This window comes from Falco peregrinus, chromosome 13, assembly GCF_023634155.1.
Source record: "Falco peregrinus isolate bFalPer1 chromosome 13, bFalPer1.pri, whole genome shotgun sequence".
NCBI classification, from domain to species: domain Eukaryota; kingdom Metazoa; phylum Chordata; class Aves; order Falconiformes; family Falconidae; genus Falco; species Falco peregrinus.
In genome coordinates this window covers 6,891,351-6,914,449 of record NC_073733.1, presented here as the reverse complement: position 1 = coordinate 6,914,449, position 23,099 = coordinate 6,891,351, and the positions used below count along the sequence as shown (strand labels likewise).

General features: G+C 37.4%; 1 protein-coding gene across 2 annotated transcripts in view; it reads right to left on the bottom strand.

The window, feature by feature from the left end:
• TENM1 (teneurin transmembrane protein 1) overlaps positions 1 to 23,099 on the bottom strand; it is a 349,702-nt gene that overhangs the window by 250,888 nt on the left and 75,715 nt on the right. For both annotated transcript variants that reach the window (XM_055818110.1, XM_055818111.1), the window contains exon 2: positions 9,066 to 9,344. In XM_055818110.1, coding sequence (XP_055674085.1) covers positions 9,066 to 9,282 — 217 coding nt within the window. In that variant the 5' untranslated portion in view covers positions 9,283 to 9,344. The remainder of the gene's footprint in view (positions 1 to 9,065; positions 9,345 to 23,099) is intronic.

Here is a 23,099-nt window from a genome sequence, read left to right as displayed (position 1 = left end):
CGAGTGACAGTCAGCAGGAAACTGATTTTTGAGCAGCTTCCCAAAAAACTGAAACTTCGAAAGAAGAACCTTAGGTTTTAAATCGCATTCACAATTTATTTCACATAAATACCTATAGAGCTAAGTTCAGAAAAAAAATGAGTCTCATTCGCAAAAGAAAAAATAATGCAAGCTCTAAATGAGTTAGGATACACCCACCCTGCTGTTTATCCAGATATGCAGCAATGTCAACTCACCGAGGCACTTCTTGACAGTTCTTTATTTTGAGAGGTACAAAATCTTCTGACAGATACACAACTGAGAAACCCTGGGAAGAAACGTTACTTTGTTTCAGCATCTGCTCTATAAATGAAGATAAGGAAACCATATTTCTAGTTCCAGAAAATGAGACAGCTCTTCTTCGTTTCAAAAAGAGTGACATGAAAGACACAGCAAGAGTATGTGCATTAAAACGGCTTGTAGGACAAGTGCAGAGCCATCCGCTGGTTCCCATGCTCTGTGATACTGCCTTCAGTGCTGTGTCTTGATGTTTGTTCACATCTTGATTTTAACCTACAACAGATCTTCTTGGGCACTTTTAAATGTTACAGGAAGAGGCTCCATTACTATAGCGAGAACGTTTTGCAGATATAATTTCAGGCTTTGACAAGCAGAATTCCAAAGAACACTAACTCAAAAATGTAAGCCTCTGGTTGTGGTTCCTCCATTAGTACTGGACACAGGTTACTGTAAGGATTGCTGTATCTCTGTTTCAGTTACACTGGCTGGGTTACTCTTCCCTCCCGATTTTATTTCTATGATTTCTGGCATTTTACACCATGGAAAATTAGTCATTAAGAGAAGAGAAATTAGGACTGTTGTTTGTATCTGTTCGCTGACAAAAGGATTGTTAAGCTTGTGCAACGTTCAGAGAATGATTTTTTTTATTCCTTAGATGAGATTTGTTAGCAGGGGACTGGAAACGCACTGTGATCCTTCTCTAGTTTATTTCCTTTCTCAGTAGTTTTTTTTTTTCCCCTCCCTTTTCACCTCTCTTGGATATTCACTTTTTAAATCAAAAGGAATCACTTACGAGACTGGAACTATTTTTGATCATACAAGGCATTTTTTTTCACTGGGTTGATGGCAGCTACTCTAAGACTGGAAGCAGCATTACGGGAATGGTGATAGAAGGTTACAAGCTTTTGTAACAGTTGTGATCTAGGAAGGAAGCAACCACTTCAGCCTCGTGGGAAAAGAGTCTCTTTGCACATTCACTTTACTCGTGTATTTTGATTTGATGAAGGGAAAGTATTCCTTCCATGAAATTTTAAATGAAGCCATAAACATACAGTTTCCTCACCCCAGTTATTCCAGGGAGAGAGATTTCCAATTCCTTGGCAAATCAAGAAAGAAGATCCAGAGGGGGTCTAATTGGAAGTGCAGCTTGCAGCTTTTCCTTTCCTTTGAGTTTGCAGCTATTCCCCACACAGAGAAAGCTGCAGTCCAGGAGGCCACAGGGAACTGGTTTTCTCCGGGAAATGGTACCATCACCATGATTAGAACACAAGTAGCCAAACAAAGCCCAGCACAGCACACCAGGAATCCCTATTTCTGCAAGGGAATACAGGAGGAGACAATGCACTAAAGCTTTGGGAATGTGGAGTCTTTTACTCTGCCTCACATGTGATTTTTTTTGGACAACATGAAGCTCATAAACACTCAGAGCAGATGGTGTAACACACAGCAGCAGGAGATGGAGCTTATTAGCTATCGCTTCCTTCCGCTAGCATACAGCCCAGAAGAACCTTTAAATCACCCTCTACTGAAAGCTGAGTCCCTCTCACGAGGCAGCACCAGGGATATACTGTGTGACCGTACACAGACAGCACTTCCTTACGCTTCAAGTCCCTGCTCGAAAATTTGCAAGTAAAAAAAATAAAATGCTTAAATTAAGTTCGAAGATTTTCTAAAATAAGCCAAATAATGTTGTAGGCAACATTAAAAGTCTAAAATTTGAATGTCTGGCATTTGCAAATTAGTGGAAAAAGATTCTAATAGTACAAATACTTCAACAGTCTTGAGGCAAAAGCCCTACCCAGGAATAGTACGTTACCAGAAGTCTTCTATGTTATTTTTCTATTTTCTTCCATAAATTATAAAATTTCAAGAAAAGCACTTGCAAAGATACCAGGTTTCCTTCGTAATCATCCTGTTCCTACCTTCGTCTTCCAGAACTCAGGAATGTTTCATTCCACTGTGCTACAATCACCTTCCACAACAACTCTATACACAGCTCTAAACAAATTATGCAGCTTAAAGGTAAAAAAAAAAATCCCATCCCATCATCAACCCACAGACCTCATCATAGGAAAATCTTGGGAACAAGAGAAGTAAAAAATACGAGCTGAAGCGCAACAGAGGAGATAATAAACATGGGGAGGACAAAGGAGAGGAATAACACTGACAAGTGAACTGGGCACACAGGCTGGTTCCGGGAGCGCTGGGGTTGCCTTGAGACAATAGTAAACAATTTAATAGCAATTTGCCAATATATGTTTGGCTGCTGGTAAGGCTCTACACAGTTGGAGTTCAAAACTACCACATTTCTAAAAGCCTGCATAGCAGCAGTTCTTTTAAGAGAGACTTTCTTTCCAATTTATACTTTTTCTTATCCTTTTCAAAATCGATGATCTCCCCTCCATCTGCAAACATAAACAATGCATTTTACGGTGTCCTTTTTACATGTCAATAAACAGCCATTATATTATTTTTTATTTTGCTACTGGCAAAGGCTCCAAAATACGTAATTAACAGGTGGAGCTACACTGAACTCTTCTACCCTGTTCCATTGACTACCACGTTAGTACTGACGGCACTTAAGCTCTACGTTCTTAATATCAACAAGAGTCTGGTGATGCCCCCTGATAAAATGTTTCCCTTCATTAACTGCTCTTTATGGAAGTTTAAAAGCAGAGAATCCTAAATTCCCCCAGATAAGTGCTCCAAATCTGTATTAAAATGACGGTAAATCACAGCCACTCCGTTGGCATCAATTTCCTCTTGAAGGACTCACATGACCACAGACTTGGGGTATGTCAGAGTAGTACTCTAGTCTTTATACATAAGAGATTTGGATAGAAGCTAATAAAGATCAGCTTATTAACCTTTAGATGTCACTTAAAAATAAAGTAATTGAAACAAAAAGCACACACTACATGCAGCGCAAATTCAACTCTCCGTAGTTCTGGTGTTGACACAAAGCAGATCTGCTGTCCTGAATGGATTTACATAATTCTAAAAGCAGAGAAAAAAATGGCTATTATGTAAAAAGCTTTTGTTACTTCACAGATGACAAACAAACACTGTGACATTTTCCTGACAGGACAATTTCCTACCAGCGCTTGTCAGCACTCCTTACATTTATGTCTATGATGATAAGTAAAACTGGTTTTGACTGGTCATATGGTGTTAAGAGTTACATGTGTTTAAGTCTTCCTTCCTGGTTAGCTTAAATTTGCCAAACTTTAAACCACAGGAGAACAGACCACCAATTTTTGCGCTCAACAAGTAGGTTTTCCTCTCTAGGCAAAGAAAGTGCTTTTCAGCACTGGACCATTCCTATTGCCTACATATCCTTACCATTACTAGAACGTAAGGGAGGGCAGAAATGAGAATCAGATAATGGCAGTAAGCTCAAACAATCCAGGATGAAAGAGAAGTGGCCTTAGGCTGAAGAGCACAGCGCTCTCACATTGTGACGCGGCCTTTTCATGAAGCCAACGGGGTTCATTCAAGAAAGACTTTGAACATTTAGCTGGATTTGTTTACCTGTTGCTCCTGAAGATAATTTCTTCAGGAAAGAATACTTTCTCTACAAAACATTTATTACATTAGCAATTTGCAGCTTTTGGCCTACCAAAAAAAAAAAAAAAAAAAAAAAAAAAATCTCTAAAACTCTAAAACATCGTTTCCTAGAATACTAGTAATGCTGATTTTTTTCACACAGATTTACCAGAAAATATTTGCTGTTGGATCCTTATGCTAGGAATAACTCCAGTTTGCTTTGCCCATAATATAGTTCAATATATTTGTCTTGCCAGGAAATACACGTTTGCCTAACCAGAAATTTACCGCCGTATGCTCATATTGTTAACAATCAATAAACTTTATCATGCTAGTGACTCAATCCTAGATGCTTATCCTATCAGGAATTCATTCCTCTAAACTAGTGTTTTCTACAAATCTATAATTAAGCTAAAAGCCATACAGCTTTTCTGTATTGCCAGCATTTGTAGAGTACAGCTCCTTTCATATTTACATTGGTGGAACCAGAGAAAACTCTGGAAGAAAACCTCTGATTATGTGAACACGTCACAAATAAGCTAGAAAGTTAATCAATGTATGGTACAACTATAAGGACATTTTACCTTGCATCCAGGTCCGTCAATGAGCTTCCTAGCAAGAACAGCATTTCTGATGTCTTCTGCCAATTGTATCCCATCTCTTTCAAGTACAAAACACTGTGTTTACAGATTCTTCCAAGAATTAATTTACTATGTTTGCCAATATCCCCAAACTATATGATACTGGGTCTGCCAGGAATTTACTTTGTAAGATCTTCTTGCCAGGTTGAGATATTGCAGATTTACATATTTTCAGATAAAGAGGAGTCTGAATATTCCAGTGACTAAGAGAATGCATTTTAAAGATGTACAGAGTATGCAATTAGCACTGACTCTTCAGGAGTCAATGATGCTTTGTCAGGAGAGATTTGTATCTGCTCACATTGAGTTGTTAGGCTAGTAAAACTTAGCTCAACTTGAAACACTCTATGGTGTTATTTGTTAAATCTGGAACTGTCAGATAATTACAAGTTTCTGATGCAAATAACTCCAGAGACGCAATTTATCTTGCACCGGACTCTCCACGAGGGAGATCAGTAGCAGAGCTCAAGAGTAACACCTAGAAATCATTGCTCAATCAATAGATTAATTCTGTACTTACTGGGATTGTGGTTTTTTTTTTTTCCTTTCTTTCTTTCTTATATATTCCTATCTATAAGATGTGTGCAACCAACCAATAAATCATTCCTCTTTGAAGAGTAAGATTTGTGATACAACTTCAGGAATTGTAAGGAGTACAAGAATATTGAAGCAGTTACGTATTCTGTATTTTGGTATTGTTTTCAATCTTTAAAACATTTTTTTTTTTTGTAATTTGCTAGACTACATGGCCTTTCGAACAAAACTGACACAAAAAATGTTTTGGAAAATATTAACAGTGCTATTCAATTCTTAGTATATATTTGAGAACTCTGAAAATGCTCCCTTGAGTCCATGCCATGTAGAGGTCTGGTTTATGGCGGTTCCTACATATGCAAACACATAAATACCCACGCAGAAAGACTTTACATAATCTCAGATTTCAAATGAAACTTTTCATAGAAATAAATCCTCAATATTGATAGTAACAATGAAATAGTCAAACTGCTCATAACAGAAAACTTCACAGAAACTGCTGAGAGATATCTGTACTTTGAACAATGAATCACATTTTACTCTGAAGCTATTTACTAAATTCAGGTGACTGCCCAGTCTAATTTATATAACTTACCATTATTAAGTAGCCAATACAAATTCTTCCAGTTTCCACAAACATCTAAATTAGTAATTATTTTCACAACACTAACTAGATCAGTACAAATACCTCTACACTTTTTCCTGTTATAAGCTTCTCCTTAGTATTTTTTTTATTCTGAAACAATTTTCTTCTCACATTCCATCATTAGAGCTTGTTTGATTGCTATCTCACCCTTCATCATTATTACTTCATTCATAACTGTTACGATGTGTCTGTTTTCTCATGTATTCTCACACTTTCTGTGGATGAAGTTCATGAATTTTATCCTCGCTGTGCAAACCATTAATTCATGCCACACTAAGTACCACGCACTATTTCAGTACCAGTAGCTAGTGAAGAATATTACATTGCTACCTGGGGGTACAACTACAGATGACCCTTTAGCCTTAATATGTAGAATTTTTTTATGTAATAGTCTTAAGCAATGCCATAGTACACAGCCGTCCTTGCAGAAAAATCCTCTTTGAAAAGGGGTACTGTGGGGGGGTTGAGTTTCATTTTTTATGGGTTTTTTTGGTTTTACATTCCAAAAAACATGCCAAACATGAGAAAAACTTTGTTAAAGAGTCTGATGAGGAATTTTAGAAAAGAATGAATTTAAATCACATTCCATCTACAGTTTAATGGATTCATGCCAGATTCAGAGTCCAAAAATGAACCTATTTTTTCTCTGGTATTGACAGAGCAGCTACCAAGAATCACCAAGAACTCTCCAACGCCCAGTTTCCATACACCGTGAAACCTGGTGTCATTTTGGAAATAACACACTAGAATTGAAATCAAATCAAACTCTGGCTGAAGTGTGAAAATTTACAGCCAGCTTTACAAACTTTTTTGCCCATTTGAATTTTGAGCTCAACCAGTTATATTTCAGATCTGTGTTGCTTGCCAGGCCAAACGTTTGGGTTCAATTTGTGGCAAAGGAAAACTGTATGATTTAAATTACTAGAAAGATACAGGGATGAATTCCTGGGAAGCCAAACAGATATACCTAGGCTGTGCAATAACTAAATCAGTTATACTAAACTGGATTAGTCACAGGAGAGAACTATGATTTCTAGTATAACAAGCAAAATTCAGCTCCATCCTTACAACCAGCACACAAGCATATGTTTGCAAAAACAGTTTTATGCTCAGTAAGACAGTAAAGCAAACAGTATATATTAAACAATGATACACTGACCTAGACAATTCAGGATAGAAGGTGCCTAGACATCTGCCCTGCACATGGAGAAACTACTGGAGAGGCTTAAGTGAGTTTCTGTGATCATGGACATCAAGCCTCACACTGCAGTTTGAAGCAGTAAAAGACTGTATTGCTTCCAAAAAGAAAAATACCAGTGCTTGTGAAAGAAGATTGGCAAATTCATACAGTATCTCATAAAAGTTAATGTGAATAGAAAAATCTTGGGGCATATATTTCCAATAAAATCCTCTTACAACATGAGTGCAAAATCCTTGTTGGTCTGTGCAAGCATAAAGCTGATTCCTAACAGGCCAGGCCTGAGTAAGTGAGGTAAGTTCATGCCTGACAACTTCTTGCAGAAATGCACACTAATTTGACCATTCCTCCAAAATTATTAATGCGATTGCTTTCAAAAGGCACTGTTCTGGAAGAATAAATTCCATGTACGACACTCAGGCTGGTTTCTTATGCCTACAACCTTTGTATATGTGTCCAAGCTAGTGATGCTACAGCTAACGTGAATACCAACAGCAGCAAAGCCTTGCAAATGGGGAGCTCCTGAGAGGCCTGGCCAATGCAGAGGTTATGCTTTCATAGCCAGTTATTAGAGGTAGTTGCTTTAAGTAGATCTACAAGTAAATTTACATCATCTCCATTTACAACAATGTAGCCCCATCTTAGCCAAACTCTCATAGCATGTCCAAGATCAAGTCATTTATAAAGAATCAAGCATATAAGTTGAGTTTTCTATACAATACTTTGTTGAAAACTCTATTCATGACTTTTTCTTTCCCAATATTGCAGTTTTGTAACTCTTCGGAGGGAATATATGTGCATGGATCGAGGCTATCTCTGGCAGCTAGGTATTATTTCTCCCATGAATTATAGGTACTTTCAGGCAACACCAGTATTATGAAAGTAACTTGATTCAGAATATCTGCAGTAAAACCGAAAAGGCTGTAAAGGATACATAGCACAGCTATTCTAATTTTGCATTAATTTACACATCACAGAGGAGACAAATATTCCAGCACCGAAAAGCCTATTTTTTTATTTTTTTGTAAAAGAAGAAATCTAATATCCAAGAACAAGAGAAGGCTTTTCTGAATGAGCAGTGAGGGACTGAGTTGCTTTGTGCACGTGGGATTTTTGTGCGTGTATGGTGGGGGTTTTGGTTGGAGGGTTTTTTTGTTTTGTTGGGGGGGAGGGGTGGGGTGTTTTTTTGTTTGTTTGTTTTTTTTAAGTACCACATTTTTTGCTGAGAAATACTGGCCACACTACAACGGATCAATTTAACCACCTTCCTGTAGAGCAGGGAGTGACTGTCCCTGGAACCCTGTTACTGTTACCTTTAAGGGGACAGGACTCTTGCTGCTTCTGATACACAGCACTGATTCCTAAAAATATTCTCCCTGCCCCACCATCCTGCCTTCTGCATTTGTGACAGAGCCAAAGGAAACAGATAAGCCACATGTCTGTAGAAAGTGTGTTTCCATGAGCAGCAGTCTGTCGGGGAATGCTGCAGTAAATTCTGCTTATTTCCCTCCATTTCTTTAGTCTTAGTCTTTAGCTTTTATCTCTGACCAAACCGCAGCTTTTCCTAACCTTAGTTCAACCAACATAAGCTCTCAAATATTTGTCCTAGGCTCCTGTCCTTATCATGCAAAAGGCTAAAAAAAGAAACTTAACTGTTGGCTTTTGTTTGTTTGTTTGTTTTTTGGGGTGGTGGTGGTTTTTTTTCTTTAAATTTTTTTTACAGTACACTAATTATCTTCAGGTTTTAAATAAGTTGGTTGTTTATACAATCAGAAATTTTGTTAGGCTAAATATTGCATTTGAATTCAATCATATGTTTTGTAAGAACATGCAGAGATAGCTACAGCCTTGATGTTGATTTTATACCAAAATGCACACAATGTATGCAAAGGCAGTAAATAATTAATCAGTCAACACCGGTAAGTAGAGTAGCTACTATTAAAGAGATATTTATCTGCTGCTATCATGTGATGGTCTCCAGAAGACCAGCCAGTCCACTCTGCTAGAAAAGCAATTTTACTTCAAAAAACCCCAAAATAAACAGAAAAAAAAATCGTAAATTTCTGATATTATGGTATGGTTAAAAATAAGTAAAAAGTGGGTTTTCACTACAAGCCTTTGAAAACAAAATGTTTGCTTTTCTGCTGACAACATGATATTGTTTCATAGTAAGTAATCAGAAAGTAATAGCCATAATTAGTAGATAAAATAAACAGTTTACCTTGTGTGGACTGGTCAATGTTTTTTCTTTTCCTGCTATGACTGTTATAATTAAGTCTTAGCTCTTGGCTATATTCATTCAGAGTTTCTCTTGAGTCGTAAGATTGCCTTTGCTTTCCTCCATCTTCACTTTCATCTGAAGAACTCGTGTAAGTTAGATCCACTTCATGTTTGACTTTTGACAGTGGCTGGTAGGGTTTGCAGTCCATCTGCTCCATCTCTGATTAAATAGGCTCAAAGTCATGAAAACAAGCAACTGGAACTCCTCAAGAAAATAGTCCTGGGGAAAAAAAAATCCAATTCAGATGTCATATTTAGCTCACAAAGGCCTAATTTTATTTTCAGTTAATGTAAGTGAATTGCATTAATATCACTATAATCCAGGAAAGAATCTGAACATGTCTTATTGTTTTACTTTTAAAAGTAGAATTAAAATAACGGTGACTTGAAGTAAAAAAACAAAATCCTCAAACCTTAAGCCCTACCCCATTAAACCAAGCAATAACTACACCTTATGCACAAAAAAACGTTACAAAACCTTGTATTTGCTATTAAAGCTAAGACAGAACCGTTATTGTTTTTCTAAAGGGATGCATATTCACATTACGTGAAAATAACATTTTGTATCTCTTAAAATATGAATCCTACAAAACAGAAAGTTCACGCTTTTGAAGTATTTTGCTGCAAATTAAATTACATTTAATCAAGAATAAGAGACTTCACACTTTAGAAAACCACCAGACTTGGTAAAAACCAAAATACACCAGACTCTTCCTCTATGAGAGCATACGATGGTTCAGAAATGGACATTTTCCTTTTGGATTGTGTCAACATTTCAACAAGAAGCTGCTTCGACCCTGCAGTATAATCCCTTTCTGCCTCTGCATCTCCTGTCTAATCTCATACCAACATGATGGCTCCACTGAACCTCAACGAAATCTTCCAGACTGCAGGTTGCAGTTTTGTGTATCATTAAAATGATGTTCAAATCCAGTATCATTAAAATCAAGCGGGCTACAGCTGCACATGCGACTGCTGCACTTGTCCTGTAACCTTGCCTTTGTAAAGCTGTTTCCATCATTAATTTTAAGGCAAACTCTGCAATGAAATAACAGGGGTTATGGCACACCTTCTACAGCAGCACTGTTCACATACAGGGAGCTCCGTTAAAATAAATTTAAGGTTTTGGTTTTTTTTCAGATGAACACATGCTAAAAAAAAGGTGGCTTTAAATATTATTGCTAGAAGACCAAAACCATAGAAGTTAAAAAAGATTTTGCTTAAAAAGCAGTTGTTCACAGCTTTTTAATGATTTTAAGGTCAGCAGCAGAGGGATGTAAGTTTAATACTCAGTTTGATATCAGCCCATTTACTAACTGCAACAAGGACTTCTAACCACATACATTGCCAGCTGTGAGTGTACAATATGAATGTCCAAAAGCAGCCACAGAAAAAGTGAAAACACACAAAAGGTAAACATAAAAGAACCCACAGAAAGCTCTCCATGTTAGAGGGCTATAGAGATGAGTTTAACTTCTGAAATTGTCTGAATTTTTGGGAAACAACTGATGACAGCTGTCACCGTGTTCCAGCGTAACAAAACTTCATCTCCTGCTTGTGTGTCCTCCCAATACTTTTGAAAGAACCACCTTCCTGAGCAAGAGTGGAAAACAATGCCCATGGTGTGAAGAGGGAATAAGATTTCTAACACAGTAATGGAAAAAGAAAATACAGGCCCACAGAACCCTTGGGGGAATGGCAGGAAAGGAGACAGACCACTACAGCACAAGTAACACCACAAAGTGCATGCCTTCTCTTCTGCATGTTTCAGGGCGCTATCTGGGGAAAGAGGTTAAAGACACATCTTTGCTTGAAACGCAACACCTCAGGGAGTTTCACCATTTAACCTGAGATGGAAGAGCTCTTCAGAAACAAATAGCACCCAGACACAGAGCTCCAGCATTAAAAAATAAACAAATATAAAATAGAGTTCATGTCTCCTATTCAACAAAGAGGGCTTGAAAGCACTCAAGTCAATAAACTCTTCAAGAGAGAGAACTAAAAAGACAAAGTGAGGAGCTGCCAGCCTGCCAGAGCCCAAGGCTGGCTGACAAGTGTGTCATGGGGCTTCAGCAATGAACGCAAGATTCTGCGCTCTGGATTGATCCAGATGCTTCTGTGCAGACAAGTTACTAATAAGCACTATTTGCTTCTCAAAAGCTATCTGCCTAAATAATTTACTGTTATTTGCCAACACTGCCTATTATTGCCTAAGAAGTTCAGTACTTATTTTATAAGTTACTTTAATAGTCTGATCTGCAACAGAAGAACTCAAAGGTGCTGTGACTAACAAGCACAGGGTTGTCTTAAAAGATTACCTGATGACTTTGTAGAAATGGTTACTGACAGGGAAAAGCCCTCCTAGATATCCTGTCTGACAGAACAAATGGAGATGGTGCCACAGAAGTCAGAGGAAAATGAGGATAAATTAAAGGTTTCTGCTAGGACGAGGCAGTAGACAAGAAATAAATTTTTCCATGAAGGCAACAAGTGCAAGAAGCCTCAGACGCACAGACTGCATCCCGCTTTCAAAAGCGGGAAACAATAAGCCTGACAAATTAACTAATTACTGGAAAAGTTAGTAGCATACTTATGCACCTTGACTCAGGAAGGAGGGCAGGGGGGATTACACACAAGTTCCCCCTAAGGAGAACTTTGCTGCGCATCTATTTTGCAGGAGGTTTCAATAGTGACTTTTTTTCTTTTTAAACGAGTAACAAAAATTTATTAGGATGCAGAGAGACCTGTAAAACTTGGGCTGAAGAAAACCAACTACTTAACAAAGACTTATTTTTATTCTTTAAAACAAGTTTTAATAACAAGTCTTCACTTTTTGTGAGAAGAGGTTGTAGTAGAAATATATTTAACAATGTTAACCAAGGCAGCAGACAGACCAAATCATTTAATGTAAGCAATTAATATTAGATTCATTACATATTTCAGGTCTTCTCTTTTACTGTGTTACTTTCATGTGTGCTGTTTTCTCACATATATGGATGTGCATTTTCTCAAACCTAAATTAATGTAAACGCTCCATGAAATAGCCCCTTAAAAGCTATAACTTTGTTATTCCCTATTACATATGGGCAAGAATGATTAAAACCCCCTGACCAGCTTACGAGTATCACAGCTAGGTTAGCACCACCTTCCCTCTGCTCAGGGGCTCTACTACTGCCATGGCCATTCACGGCCACACTCCAGCTGGTGGGATGCCAAGCCTGGCACACGTGTGTGAAGCCACCGCTCAGCTTTTCCCAGCACAACCCCGCCCACCAAGCCAGGCCAGCGGCAGGCTGTAACACTGGCTGCCCTCAGTGCACGCTGCACAACACCAGGAAGACTTTTACAGCCTTTATAGCAGAAGGATGCAGACACAGATGTATTGCAGCCAGACCCCAAGTTGCCAATTCGTTCACTACCTGATGGAAGAAAGTCCTCAGCTCACCTGACTCTCCCCTTCCCACCCCAACCCAATTTTATCAAAGCCATCTAAAAACCACAGTGGCACTAACAGCTCACGTAAGGGCTGGAGACAGAGCATCAAACGCCACCATAAACTTCAGCTTCCTTTCACACATGGACCAAACCTGTGCTTCCTTTATTTTTGCTTAGGGCATTAATGTCTCATAAACCCACAGCTACCTGACCCAATATGAAAGCAGGTGATAAATCATTTGCAAGGACTGGAAAAATACTTCATAAAATTTTTCATCAAAAATTGGTTTTATGATTCAGGAACACATGATAAAAAACAGATCAAATCTTCAAGCTTTTCTACAGTAGGAGATTCAGTTAAATTTAACGAATGATGGTATGTTACGATAACCTAAATTTAAACACTGGCAATCAAATGCTTTAACCTTATTTCATATTTTGTTTGGAAAAAGACAACACAATAAGCAACTCAAAATGCTGGAACAGGGCAGGTGTATAAATAATATTGCCTGGATGTTTACACACGTTTCTTCAAATAAATGGCCTTCAAGTAACTAAACAAAATACCCAGCCAATCAATATCAAGTTGACCTTGTCAGCAAAATGATAAAGTCTCATAAGAGCTTACAGTTCCTGTAAGTGACCTTTGTGTGTCTTAATGCTCTCCTCACAAAGAATAGTACTTTTTTGACCTTTCCATCACTGTTCTGTCCTTAAAAGGGTTCATAAAATATTTAACAAGAAAAAAAAATATAAAATGTAAAATTATATGTTTATGATACCGATAAACTTATAAATATATGAAATATATATTTAGGCACTGAATAGCAAATAAATCTCAACCATACTTTAAAATATATCATATACAGTTTCAGTTAGATCTGCAGAATACACAACTTAAGCATCCCTTAAATTCACAATGAAACACTTCTGCAAAATCAAAAAAGTCAAACAGCTCTATTAGATGGAAAACCCCCACCTTTTAAGTAATGGAGCTAATACCTATATGCATATGGATCTATATTTTTAATGTATGATTTATGCAACTTTCTAAATGCCTGTTGCATGTGTTATTAGAAACTATTTTCACATTTCAACTAGCATCAAAACCCCTTACATCAACCACCTAACTTCACATTCTGCTTAGATCAGAATCCTACGTGCTCTGAAGCACAAAACCATGAGGGTAACTGTGGCTTCTGAGGAAGCCTGTGATGAGGCTCTTTGCAGTGCACACACTAATCAATAGGTATTTTATAAGAAAACTCACTGTATGCATTTAATACTGCATAGAGGCTCTGTACTCAAATACAGTGGTGCCACAGAGAACACATCACTTTAATAACGCTTTGTATACATTCTTAACAGGCTGCTCTGTTAGGGTGCCCATTTAATGAGCAAGTCAGTGGGCACCGATTACCAGACTTATTTAACAGGTCAGGGTATGGATGATGATGAAATGAGTATCATGTAGCTGAATGGGGTCTTCTGGAATTGTACAAGAGTGAAAACATGAAGCACTGTAACCTTTTTTTGGCCTTAACTAAGCTTATGTCCAATATTCAGGCATTCCAAACTACACAGAATTAAAATGTAATTGCAGTTATGATGCTAAAGTATAAGCAGGAAACAGTCTTGTTCGCAAAAACTTGTTTGCATATATTCAAAACCTAGATTCAGAAGGCAGCCCCCTGTAATTCTGGTTTTTTGTTCTCAGGGGGGCGTTCAATGAACTACAAACCCCAGCTCCACACATTCACTCAATTCTCTCCTATATTTTTTTTTTTTTTTCAACGCATACCCTTATCTGAAAGCTACCATTTGCTTATTAGCTTTTCAGACCACTGGTTTCTGAAAATGAACTACTAAGCAGGTATTTCAGCTCTGGATTGCTGAAGGCAAAAATAACAGTACCTTTATTCTGCAAGTCTTTTCTGAAATACAAAACTGTAAAATATTAAAGGCAAAACAAAGCAAACACACTTGATTTAAACCTTTGAGAAATGCAATACCAAGATGGGGAAAAAAGAAAAAAATATTCTGACCTTGTACATACCTTCAGAACTATATCCCTCAAATATTTGTTTAGATATTATAAACAAAGGAAGTCCTTATGTGATCCTTAAAGTTCTCTCTTTTGTTATATGCAGCAAGAAAAATACAAGCTAAAACAGTTGAGTGGCAGTGGAACAGGAACAAACTATGTTTCTAGATGATGCATAGAATTAAATAGCACTACGAAAAAACATGGAAAGTCAGTAGGATGGAAGCAAATATTACTTTCCACTAGAAGGAAAAAGCTCATACTAAAATCAAGAAAGAGTAATTGAAAGCAATCCCTAGAAGATTGATGAAGAAACCAAAATAAAAAAAAACAACAACAAAACAAACAGCAACAATAAACCAACAAATAAACAACCACCAAACAAACAATAAGTGACAAAAATTCCCATGAACTTTTCCTGTGGAACATAAAATAACGACATAGCAGGACATGTCTGAAGACAACATAATGAAGTACAGGTCACGAGGTACAACATGCCCAGTATTTCTCTGTGTATGAGTGGAGACACTGAAACATTGAGATATTGTGTTATTCCTGCAAGTGGACTACATAGCACCTCTGAAGAAAAGCAATGTATGGATAAAAGAAAACAGTGTGAGACTATGAGTTTTTACACATCTTTCTAAATCAAGCATATAAATGTAAAATGCCACTTTCCGGGACGTACCATGGGTTTAACACAATCCCTAGAAGAGGTACTGGTTTAACCTATGCATGGATTACATTTACCCTTACATTCATATCTGTCATTGTGATAGATGCAAGTAGAAATAAGGTTCATTTTCACATTCAATGGTCTTCATCTAAAATCAAAGTCTAATTTAGTTCTAGTTAAAGTAATTCAAAGTGTTGCCCATTTTATCCAAAGTTTCAGAGAGAAAACACTGCAGAATAAAACTGTAAAGAAAGTCAGGTTGTTGCAGCATTTTGTGACATATGGCAAGACTGAAAGTGAACTGAAAAACATACGTTATGTCAGCTACTCAACTGTGATACAGAATTCTTGGCCAACATGTGCCCTTCACTTTACTTGGAGAACTGCCACTGACTGTAAAAATCACAAAACTCCCTAATGTTTTCTTTCGGAAACTCATCATTCAATGTTAGTGAGCACGGGTAATGGAGGTTCAAGCACAGAAGAGCAGTGCTGCTGCTGGGGGACAAAGTACATCCATGATTCATGTGCATCCTGGACAGGTTCAGAGTATCTCCTGAACTCTAAGTCTTTCTGAAGAACTGTACTTTAGGAAATACAATTCCTGATTATACTGCAGGATAACTCCTGGTGTGAAGTTTTAATTTCAAATAATGAAAGCACTGTGAAAAGCACCCCAGCATCTCAATGCTTCAACTAAGAATCCTGCAGATCATGAAATAGTCTGGGCTTAAGCAAAATTAGGCAAGTGCTTGATATCTACAGATTTGGTACAGAACACATGGACATGACATCTAATGTCTTTGAAACTTAATTCCTAACTGTATGGCAGGGACAATATAGAGAAAGAAGTAAAAGAAGTTTTCTTCATTAAGAGCATAGGTTGAGATTACAGGATCAACAATCCTATATGGATATCTCAGAAGTAATTCTTTACTCCATGGCGGATGTATGGTTAAAGTTGTCTTTTCTTGGTAAATGACACTATAAGAAGAGGACAGAGTTAAAGAAAGAGAGATTCCCCCTCACATTCAAGTATGCCTAGGATAGCTAAGCCCCCTCCCATTGTACAGGATGTTTCCAGTACGTACCAGGCACTTCTCTGTACTACATATATCTGCAGATGAGGTGTTAACATGCTCGTCTGTGAAAGCTTAGGTTGCTCTCCACTGTTATGATTACCGTTTTGGTGCCAAGAGCATAATTTTGCATTGTTAAAATCTAAAATTAGGAGACTCCATATAGTAGCAAAGATCTATGAAAATATAGTTTAATCTTGGAATGCTTCTGAACTGAAAAGGAACAATATCATATTTTTTTTAATATAGATACATAATGTAAGTGCTATCATTTATCTAAAAATGTAACACAATCGTGAGGCACACACATACTTATGTATATGCAGGTAGGAAGAATGGAATCTTCCTTTCATCTAGGAGTAAGCAACCATTATCCTTTGGAAGGTATGCTGTTTTAAAATACATCAACATGTGGTAAGTATTGTATTCATTTATATGTGACAAGAAAACTGAATTGTGCTTTGGCTATTTGTTGATAATGCGAATTGTATAGCCATCAAATTGAGATAATTATCACTATGTCTCTTTTCCAACTGTGTGCTTAATTAAGAAGACCCACTAAGACCTAATTAGCAACAATGTAATTTTTAAATCCAATTTAGTTGCTCAGAGAGTACAAAAATTGAAAATAACATGTTCCATTTATATAATATTAATTTTTTGAGATACCAATTTAAATTTTGTAGCACGATAAGGTTAGCACATGAGAATAATTTGCAACACATCAATACCATGGAACATCTGAAAAATAGCTCGAGTATTAGATCATCACTGATACTACGATGCCTTGGCAATGGCGCTTAAAAACATTCAGCTGACAGTTTTGTCTGCATTTTCGCTCTTCCTGTTTCTAATTAGAATAAAGGAAGAAGCCTTCATTGAACAAACTAGACTTATTCACCAGAGTATGGACTGTCAAAGCATCAGAACAACAAACCATCAAACTTGGTGAGACGAAAGATGTGACCAGTTGACATCACAGTGAACGAAATCACAAAAAGGGAATTTTCATGGTAGATTTTTTTCTTTTCTTTTTTTTTTTTCCTGGCATTATTCTTATGTTTTCATTCTCCTCTCCGAGAAATATCCTACAAGACGTTGCGGTAGATCTCAGGGGGCCTTAGCAATTTTCTTTTCCACTTACAAAACCAACCCCCCCCCACCTAACAAAAAATCTCAAACAAAATGCTGACACCAGTTTACCACCTCCAGTTGATTATTGCTAATGGCACATGTTATCTTAAATATTATCTGAATCTCTAATATTATCTACTCCTCAGCTTTGCTGTGGCTTGTGCATATTTCAGACTGATTACCTTTTTGGGGTTATTTTTGCTACATTACAACTTGTAGGATTTCTAGAAGCAGCATTGATTCAACAACATGTTTATTTCCAGCAGAAGCTCAAAACAGTAGTGTGCTTACAGTAGGCATATGATCTATAGTTTAAGGTCCTGCAAGTATATGGATATTCAAACAAGTTATTACAGAAATGTGTAAGAACTTTTATGAAGACACCATTACCCACTATACATAGAAAGTGAACTTTTCAGTCTTTTCCAAATACTTAAGTTTTCTTAACTTTTGCTCTTTAACTCTAGGAAGAAATTCTATCAATTCTTATGCAGTTTTGACATCACCCACTAAGTTAAACCTTTAAAAGCTTTTCAGGTATTTGAAGTACTTTTTGCAAGAAGACCTGACTACTGCCTGACCACAAGACCAACATCTGCATCACCTTCATTTGAAGTATCCTCAGGTTGCTATTTGTGTGCCTGACACCATCATGCCTGAGAACTGATCTTACTGTTCCTTTTCTTCTTGCTTTGATGTCTGTCAAAGTATTCAGTGTCTTCAAGTGCCATTGTTCTGACAAGCAGACCCTCCCAGTGGACTTGTACTATATACTGTGACTCCCAGAACTGCTATTATTTGAGCTGGTGTCAGATTGATTTTCTTTCTGTTCATGATAGTGCTATGATCTTGCAGGGTTGAAATTACTGCTGAATTATGCCTTGATGCAACCCCTCGAGAACTGGCTTGTATCAGCATGTCACCTATGAAAAGGTACATCTGAATCCTTGGAGATCTTTCTAGTGGAACCTTTGTTCTCATTTCAATAGAGAATCCTTTGTAATGGATGTTTGCTAGAAATTTCTCCCGCAAGTACCAAGAGCTTTCTGTAGTGCAAACTGGAAGTATATTATGCATCTATCCATTTTTACCAGTCCGTGGGAGCCTTCTTGGCAGAGATTAATTTAAGATAAGTTCTCCATCCACAACCTTATGGTTTTCGCAAACTGATTATATCATTTTCTTCAGCACTCCACAAAGACAGAGCAGGTTGTGCTGGCACTGAAGAGTGGGAATATTCCCTAGCTTTATGTCTAAATGCTCACCTACATAAGGAATGTAACAGACTAAAAGCACACAATTATGCCTCTAGTGTGTTTGTGGAATTATAGTCTTATGCCAGAAACCTCTTTTATTTGGACTTTGGAAGAGGAAATAATTTCCTCTGTTGTTTAAGCATTATTCACGTTTTTAAGTCGTTTGCCTATCAGCACCATGGACAGTTTCTTGCACTCTCATTACAAGTAGCACTATAATGTAGCATCTCTTCTGCAGAAATGCACTAACAGGCAGGCACTGATTTTACATTTATACAATTCTAACACTGTAAATTGAAATTGAAATCTTCTTGCCATTTTTTAAATCAGCCTCTGAAATCTTAATCCCCACTCACCACCACCACCTTGGTAGAGCTAATTTAGGTAAGCTAATTATTTCCTTCTCATGTATGCTTTCCCTCATGGTGGAAAGAGAGAAGACAGACTTGGCATTCAGCCACGTTTTTTATGGCTTTACAAGTGACTTGGCCTTTTAGTTCCATACTAATGTACAATTCCATACTACAGAAAACTTTTTATGTAGGTACAAAAATACCTCATTCAGACACAGGTTCAATATTGAACATGAATTTGTTCGATTATGTATGAAAAAAATCCAATAATTTTAGCAACTGCACTGAAGCACATGCAATTTTTGATATATTAAAAAAAAAATCCTCACCTCACTAGAAAATAATCACTTCTACTCAAAAAAACCTTAGAAATAAGTGGTTGTTATATTTAGTAAAATATTAGTACATAAAGAAACTTCTCGGTAGGACCTGTTAACACTCCTAGACAGGATTAAAAAGAAGAATTTCAATGAGGAGTTCCTGACCAGTTCCTGTTTGCCCACGTGTTCTTTCAGTGTGAGTGCTTCTGGTACAGCTACTGTCCTCTCTCCTAATTTAGGCACCACTATCAACACTAGTCATTTCAAGAATACTGCAGGAGGGGTTGAAGCAGATCAGTCTTTTGGAAACTGCTATTCTGCAATAACCAATTTCAGTTCAAAAGTAGATGGGAGTTTGCTGCAACTGATTCTTCCTACTAAACAAGAAACTAAACAGAGGTGTCTAAGAAAGCAAGTGGTGCTACCCCCCTGTTTAGGTGCTGGAAGGAAGACAAACCTCCAGAAAGACATCGGTAAGCCTCTGTATCCCCAACAACTACCAATGGAGAACAGGATGACTACAACCCTACCTTGGGTACATAAGTTAGGAGAAATGAAACCGTGCCACACTTCGTATTTTGGAGTAAGTTCTCAAAATTCTCAGCTACTTAAGCCCTTAGATCTCCTACAACCACCATGCTAACGCACTTGTGCAATGAATCCATTTGCCCAGCTCCCTTTCTTCAGCTGAAAAAAATCAAAGCAAGGAAAAAGAAAGAGGATGAAACTGAAATATGTGGCTCTTGTCTGTTGCTTTTATACATATGTGTACACACACACATATCTATACTAGCTGCATTTTAAAAAAATCTGAATCATTACCTCTGCCTTAATATTAGGATGTGCTGTTGTCTTGGTGAATCATTTTTCCTCAGGGATGTTGTGTGGATAACAATTCTGCTCATGTTAATTCTATTTACTTTGGGAGCACTGTAGTATCTGTTTAATGTGAAGCTGTGTTTCTTTCATGAGCAAGAAAAATGTCACTTTCCTTTCCCAAAGCACCAAAAGGCTCCTTTTACTGTCACAGAACACAATTATATGTTAGGGCTCTGCTGTCTCTTTCCAGCCAACAAGGCAAGAAAATGACCTTTCTTTAACCTATGGCTAAATTACATCATATTTGGTTCAGTGGATATCCTTTTTTATATTCTCCTGTATCAAGTGCCTTCTCACCGAAGTTATGAGATGAGCACCTGTCCTTTTTCTAAAAAAAAAAATGCTTTCATTTGAGCTGGGATGTTAACTCGCATCCCAAGTTTCGTACCCTGGTTTGTAATGTTTGTAAATACCTGAAAACACACAAAGCTGCAAGGAGACTCTGCCAGCAGAATTTGGTTACTGGCTACTGCATTTTGCCCCATCACACGATCATGTAAAGGTCAGGAAGAAATATGCCACACACACTCACGTACTCTGTGTCATGCTGTGGTCTTGTGCAGAGTGACAACACTGAAACAGTCCCCATACTCCTCCCCCATTCTGTGAAGCAATCTGCATGTCCAGGCTGTCTTGTATTATGAGTAGCTTGGTAATGAAAGGAAAAAGATGTTCCCCACAGCACAGGTATCTCAAACGCACTTTGGTTTACATGAACAAGATGCTTGGGGAAGCAGAAAAAAGTAGCTATGACAGCAATGAAGTAAACCACTGCTGATCTGCACAAGAGAGCAAGTCAGCAGTGGAGGATTTGTGAACATGATGCTGAATGACAAATATCACTGCTGAAGAAAATTGCACCCTACAGCTGTAACAGAGTATTATGTTTTAAAATTAAGAAAATTCAGAGACAAACGAACACCATGCAAATCATCACTTACACACGCAGCTCATCTCACAAGTAGCCATATAAATAAGGTCTCCCAGAAAACATTTGACATGGCTGTTGATCTGGAGAGAATTTAAATATTCACTTCAGTGTACAGGTGTACAGGAGTTCTAAGGCTTGGCAATTCGCTAGGTGACAAGAAGGTTTCTGTCAATTGTTATTAAAGGTGACTCATATTAACATTCTTTCTGTCTAAGAAGGAAAGTTGCATAGCCTAAGGTTACCTTCCTAAATGCTACAATTTCACCAGCATGTTGTTTGTTACATGAATGCTGAAGGCATTATTAACATGGAGGTAGAATGTGACTGCAGGCACCAAAGGAGACAGGCTAGTAACATACATTAAATTCATCTTGTGAAGAGCGCTGTTCTCTTGAAAGCTTAAGACTGAGTTTCTGCTATCACATTACACTGAAAATAAATGGAAACGATTTACATATATTGATTGCCCCTACCTCAACATGGTAATCTGTCAAGGAGAATTTTTTTGAGAGCTGATACTGGCTTTGGAATTCACTGTGAAATAAGTATAGGATTCTTATTACCAATAATGGAAAAAAGACCTAAGAAATACCTGCACTAATTCCTCTGAAGAAGACCAAATAAAATACAGCCTTCACATCCACCTACAGAAACATGTATAATTATGGAATGAAAATGCATTGTCCAGGATAACACAAAAAGAACCCAAACCAAACACAAAAAACCCAACCATACACCAATCACCAACCCCCACCCCCCCAAAAAAAAAACAACAAACCACTGTAGATGCAGAGCACGATCCTTTTCCTAAAAGCACAAGTCTGCATATACTACTAGAACACAGGTTCTGACACATGTTCGCTTACACATCTAGCTGTCAAGTGGTGGTATTTGTTTATGGGTTTTACAAACTTCTTTTTTTTTTCCCCTTAAAAATCACTGCAAGTTGAAGGGGTTTAGTCTATGCAAATTTTTACTTCCTAGAAAATGCACAGAAATTCCTCCCACACATAGAATCTACTAATCTATATTTTCATATCTTACACTTATAAAATTACAAGGAACACAAATATGCAGCCTAAACTATAAACATTAACACGAAATTTGCTAATAAACTGGTCATTAGGGGGCCTATTCTTCATTGCAGCTCCAACAATTTCCAAACACATTATTAATAGACTTCCAACTAAGCTTTAATCAGGATTAGGAGACAGTTAAATATATAAATCAAACTCTTACTCCTACATACAATTCTTACAACGGTCAACTTTCAATTATAGGTGGTGAAGATGCTGCCAGAACAACAAGGATAGAAATGCTAAGTGGCTTTTATTGCTGCATGCACTCTTCGGCAGGTGCTTTTCTGAGAACAGTAGAATCTGGTCCCAGGGTGACATCCCAGCTGGTGCACTTGGAAGGGAAAATTATTCTTCCATTGGCTTCAGCTGATCTATAGTTTTAGGGAATGGAGTATTGAATGAGCATGACAGAGCAAGCATCATTTTAACAAAATGAAGTAAATGGTCAACTTGTTATCAGAAATAGCTAACCAGTTGGAGGAAGGATAAAATTACCATCAGTAGGCTCAGAGAAAAGAGATTTAGTTTCAATTTTTCTTCTGATGTTAATGGAATATTTAAAAAAATAAAAAAGGTTGAACTATAGCTAAACCAAGCTTTACGTAACAGATGTTGTTGCCTAGTAATACAACTATACCACTTGATTTAAATAAGTTTAAGGATGAGCACACATAAGGAACTGGATCAAGGATTCCAGGGCTCACCAGAACTGTTTCCACCCATCACTGTCTCCAATACCAAGATGACCAGTGTGCTACCTGTGTTCAGAAGAACACACAGGTATTTCTA